Here is a 4,542-nt window from a genome sequence, read left to right as displayed (position 1 = left end):
GCCCTGTGCTCGAGCATAGAATAGCACTTACCTAAATACGGGCCTGGTCTTTCAATGAATGTTTTAACAGTTTTCTTCTTGGCTTCAAACATATGGGACTTATGGTCTCCTCCTCTGTTTTCTGATGCCAGCTATCCACTTTCAAAATTCCGTTTACATATTAGCTTAAACCGTTTCTCAGATACTCCTAACACACAACAAAAAAATTCTTACACACTATCAGCAGTGTTTTGATGTCACTATCACATTTCGGATCGTAATATCGAATCCAAAGCTGTGTTGCTTCTTCCCTGTTGTTCTTTGGTCTTTTTCGTTGTGGTGTTGAAGGTTTCGTATGCTTTAATATGAAATTGTCTTGGATTATTTTATTTTTAACCAAATAGAAGCATTGGTGAAATTTGCAAATATCTTGCATACACATTTCTGTACATCTAAGTCTTTCCTCCTACATGGTTACAGTTAAAGTGTTTCGTGCAAACATTTGGGTGAATAGGTTGACTCTTTTAATTTTTACGTTTTGCGTTTCCACTTGTCAGGATTACGCATTTTCTTCCTGCCGTTTCCAGGTGGACTTGGTGTAATAATAACATCCTCCTCTTTCAAATCTTTTAATCTTTCCATCTCCGTGGACATTTACGCCGGAAAGCTTCTTTTTAATAGGACAGAGTGATTTCATTACACTCTTCAAGCTACTTTTGCTACTCCAACAAAGGCGTCGTAGTAAATAAAACCAACCTTATCGTTAAAACCTTATCAAATTTTCAGTTATAGCCGGTGATAACACAATATTCTTTCTTGAAGGAGAAATGAATGTAAATCCCGTGAAATTTAATTGTTTATCACTATTATCTTGCTTGCTGATGCAATGCATAGCATTGGGACAAAAGACAATTTGAACCGAAAATGGCAACTAGTCATTCAATGGTTATAGAAAAGAGCCGTTTTATAATTAAAAAATCCTTTCCTTATCAGTGCGCCATGTTGTTGTGGACAATATCACTTATGAACCAAAACCTACTTTTCAAATTACTTTTTTAAAATGTTTTAGACAGTTTTGGCAAGAAACCAATTCATAAACAGAAAGATACGACCTCAAAGATTTCAAAGCTACTGATATCTCAATTTAAAAAAGAAAAAATGGACAAGATCCGTTTTGAAAATAAACTCGACAATTAAAACTACTTTTAGCGTTACCCAGGAACAACGACGTGGACGTAGTAGTAATTTGTTCCCTTCGGGGTGCTTTTTTAATGTGAGTCCCCTTGCCTCTCATCATCGGGGTGCTTGTTTCAGGTGAGTCCCCTTGCCTCTCACCATGGGGGTGCTTGTTTTAGGTGAGTCCCCTTGCCTCTCACCATCGGGGTGCTTGTTTTAGGTGAGTCCTCTTGCCTCTCACCATCGGGGTGCTTGTTTAAGGTGAGTCCCCTTGCCTCTCACCATCGGAAGCTCCATATTTTACCGAAGCAAATGTTCAAAATGGTGTCCGTTTTCTGCAATACACATTACAACTCTGTTTCTGAAGGACAATTCTACTGCTCTAAGTGTCTCTTCGCTAATGTTTGCACATGCATTGATTATGCGCTGCCGCATATTTTCTGGGGTTGTTGGTTCTTCCGTGTAACATTTTGCTTTTAGCGTTCCCCACAGGAAAAAGTCGGAAGAAGTTAAATCAGGGGATCGTGCAGGCCAATTTTGAGGACCACCTCGTCCAACCCATCGATCAGGATATTTTCTATTCAAAACCTCACGAGATATCCGTGAATAATGCGCTGGACATCTGTCTTGTTGAAACCAAATATTCATTCTTGTTTGAAGTGGGACATCTTCCAGTAGTGTTGGCAAAATATTATCTAAAAAATCGGCATACATTTGACCATTCAAATTCCCGTCTATGAAGTATGGGCCAATTATTCGAGTACCTAAAACACCGCACCAAACGTTCACACTCCATGGACGTTGACGCTCGGCTTGCCTTAACCAATGAGGATTATCTACTGACCAATAATGCATATTATGCCGATTCACTTGACCAGTATTCGTGAAAGTTGCCTCATCAGAGAAAAGTATCTGTGAAATAAAATCATCATTAACTGCTAATTGCTGTTGTATCCAATTGCAAAAGTTCAAGCGGTGTTGAAAGTCGTCCCCATGTAGTTCCTGATGCAACGAAACGTGATATGGATGGAATCTGTGTTCATGCAGTATGCGCAGAACACTTCTTTGCGACATTCCTGAACTTCGTGCGATTTGTCGAGAACTGATGTGAGGATTTGCAGCAACTGCAGCTAAAACATTCACTGCGGCATTTTCGTTCGTCACAGGCCGTGATCGGACTCGTTGTCTGGGTTGAATACTTCCAGTTTCAATAAATAATTTAATAATACTGACAAAACCCTGAATGACATGTGAACGTACTTTGTGAGTACGTTATGTAACATTGTCTTTCTTGGCGCTGTATAATAGATGGCGCTCTAATAGACAACAATCAAAATGAGTAAACACCGCTGACAAGTGAAAAGAAAATGTTCGAAATTGTGACTATTTTTTGCGATATATTTTGCATTATTCAAACTACCGTCTACGAAGCAAGAACTGCTACCACGCGTAGCAATCCATGGTTAGATTTCCTGTAGGTGTAACACTTGCAATTAGGGATGGGCACAAGCGAGTTCGAGCAAGTTTTCTTTGAAACTCGACTCGACTCGACTCGAAAAACTTCCTCCAACTCTACTCGAAATTCTACTCGAATTCGGGTTAAGTTTCGAGTCGAGTCGAGCCAATTCGAGCTAAATCCTGTGTGTAGTTCCAAATACTCTTTTCAAATATCCTACGTAGATAATATAATTATCAATAATATTACTAGTAATATACTATCACTACTACAACTTATTATTATTATTATTACTATTATTATTATTATTATTATTATTATTATTATTATTACTATACGAAAGATAGGCGGTTTGTATCTGAATACTAAAAACTAGTGACTGTCTATCTACGTAGTCGACAAGTCTTTAGGAGGCAAGGACATCGGTCATGAGGTTCTGGGTTTGAGTTCCGGAGGAGCAAGCCAAAAATTGATAAAAGTTATAGGGCGTCGGTCAAACATGTTCAAAACTGCTTGGTCCGGGTTTAGGGTTGTCATCGGCTCAAGCGGTCGGCTCACAGCTTATTCACTATCAAGCCAAACAGAAAAGTGAGCCAACAGCTCACCCAAGCGAGCCGGCTCAGCCATAGGCTCAGTTAAGCTGAGTAGAACCGAGTCGATGGGCTGCTTTTAATGGAGCTGGCTCGAGCCGATGGCTCACATGAGTCGAGTTGGTGGTTGATTCGAATGGAACCGGCTCGAGCCATCGGTTCAATTGTGCCGAGTCGCTGGCTCGTCCCAACCAAGCCGGCTCAATTGAACCGAGCCGATGGCTTTCCATCCCAACCGAGCCGGCTTGAGCTGTTCGCTCAGTTGAACCAGCCGAGCCTATTGACATCACTGCACGGATTGGGCTTCTTCTGGGGCTCAAAAAGTCGACCGTGCAGGTCTAAGCCTAGACGGTAAGAACTACAGCATATACTTATATTGGTGCTCACGAAATTTGAAGCTGTCTCGTTATAAAAATATATTGTTGTCTCGTTTTCGAGACGAGATGACATATACTAAACGTACCCCCACCAGATGTACCTCTGTCGTGAGAAATATTAAAAGTATTCGACATTACTGCTTACATTTCTCATGGCTTTCGCTTTCCAGTCTAAACAGGCCATAATTTAAAAACGAGTTAAAAAGAGCTGAATGTGCGAGCCATTTATCAAACTCGAGCTCAAAACAGTGACTCGGCTTGGAACTCGACTCGAGAAAATTACCTTTGACTCGACTCGAATTCAACTCGAGTCGAGTTTAAGCTCGACTCGCGCCTATCCCTACTTGCAATGTGTAGTCTATTGCAGAAAAGGGAAACCATTTCGAACGTTTGTTCGTTTGTTCAGTAAACAATGAAGATGTGTGAGAGGCAAAGAGACAACCCCAAAAGAAACACCCGAATGGTAGGATGCAAGAGGCTCAACTAAAACAAACACCTCGATGATGAGACTCAAGGGGACTTACCTGAAACAAGCATCTCCTTAGTGAGAGGCAAGGGGACTCACATTGAATAAACCAAAGGCAACAAACTAATAGATACTACGTCCACGTAGTCCAATTGAAGTAAATTTCACCTACATCGGTAACAGAAAAATTTGGGCAAAGTAATGAATTATGTTCTGGAGAATCAAGTGTTTTGCTTAAAACATTACAGTTTCTCATTAAAGATTTTAGAGTAACCACCTTTCAGAATAACTGAGATAGCGTTACGGTAGTCAACTATGGTGTCATTTGATAGCATTTACAAAGATATCAAAACTATCTACTTTAATTTTCTTAATCTGATGCGTATTTCTTGGATATTTTTCAATTGTTCGTAACAAATTTTCGTCGATTACAGCGCCACCTATCACGAAACGAAAAAAATGTTCAATACAAAAGTTACGTATTTGTTCCCAGAGAAT

The 4,542-nt window shown here is 40.0% G+C and overlaps 1 protein-coding gene across 1 annotated transcript; it reads right to left on the bottom strand.

Moving 5' to 3' along the window:
• Positions 1 to 1,455: 1,455 nt before the first annotated feature.
• On the bottom strand, positions 1,456 to 2,229 carry LOC145677728 (uncharacterized). The gene has a single exon (XM_081748120.1). It carries the CDS (start codon positions 2,227 to 2,229, stop codon positions 1,456 to 1,458), a length of 774 nt encoding a protein of 257 aa, XP_081604246.1.
• Positions 2,230 to 4,542: the final 2,313 nt, after the last annotated feature.

This window comes from Thermobia domestica, unplaced genomic scaffold (assembly GCF_964235325.1).
Source record: "Thermobia domestica unplaced genomic scaffold, izTheDome1.hap1.1 HAP1_SCAFFOLD_1282, whole genome shotgun sequence".
Lineage (NCBI taxonomy): Eukaryota > Metazoa > Arthropoda > Insecta > Zygentoma > Lepismatidae > Thermobia > Thermobia domestica.
This window is presented reverse-complemented; position numbering and strand designations above follow the sequence as displayed.

What these genes read in the sequence shown, in the direction of transcription:
- LOC145677728 (XM_081748120.1), bottom strand. Translation starts at nt 2,229, where the DNA reads ATGTCGCAAAGAAGTGTTCTGCGCATACTGCATGAACACAGATTCCAT.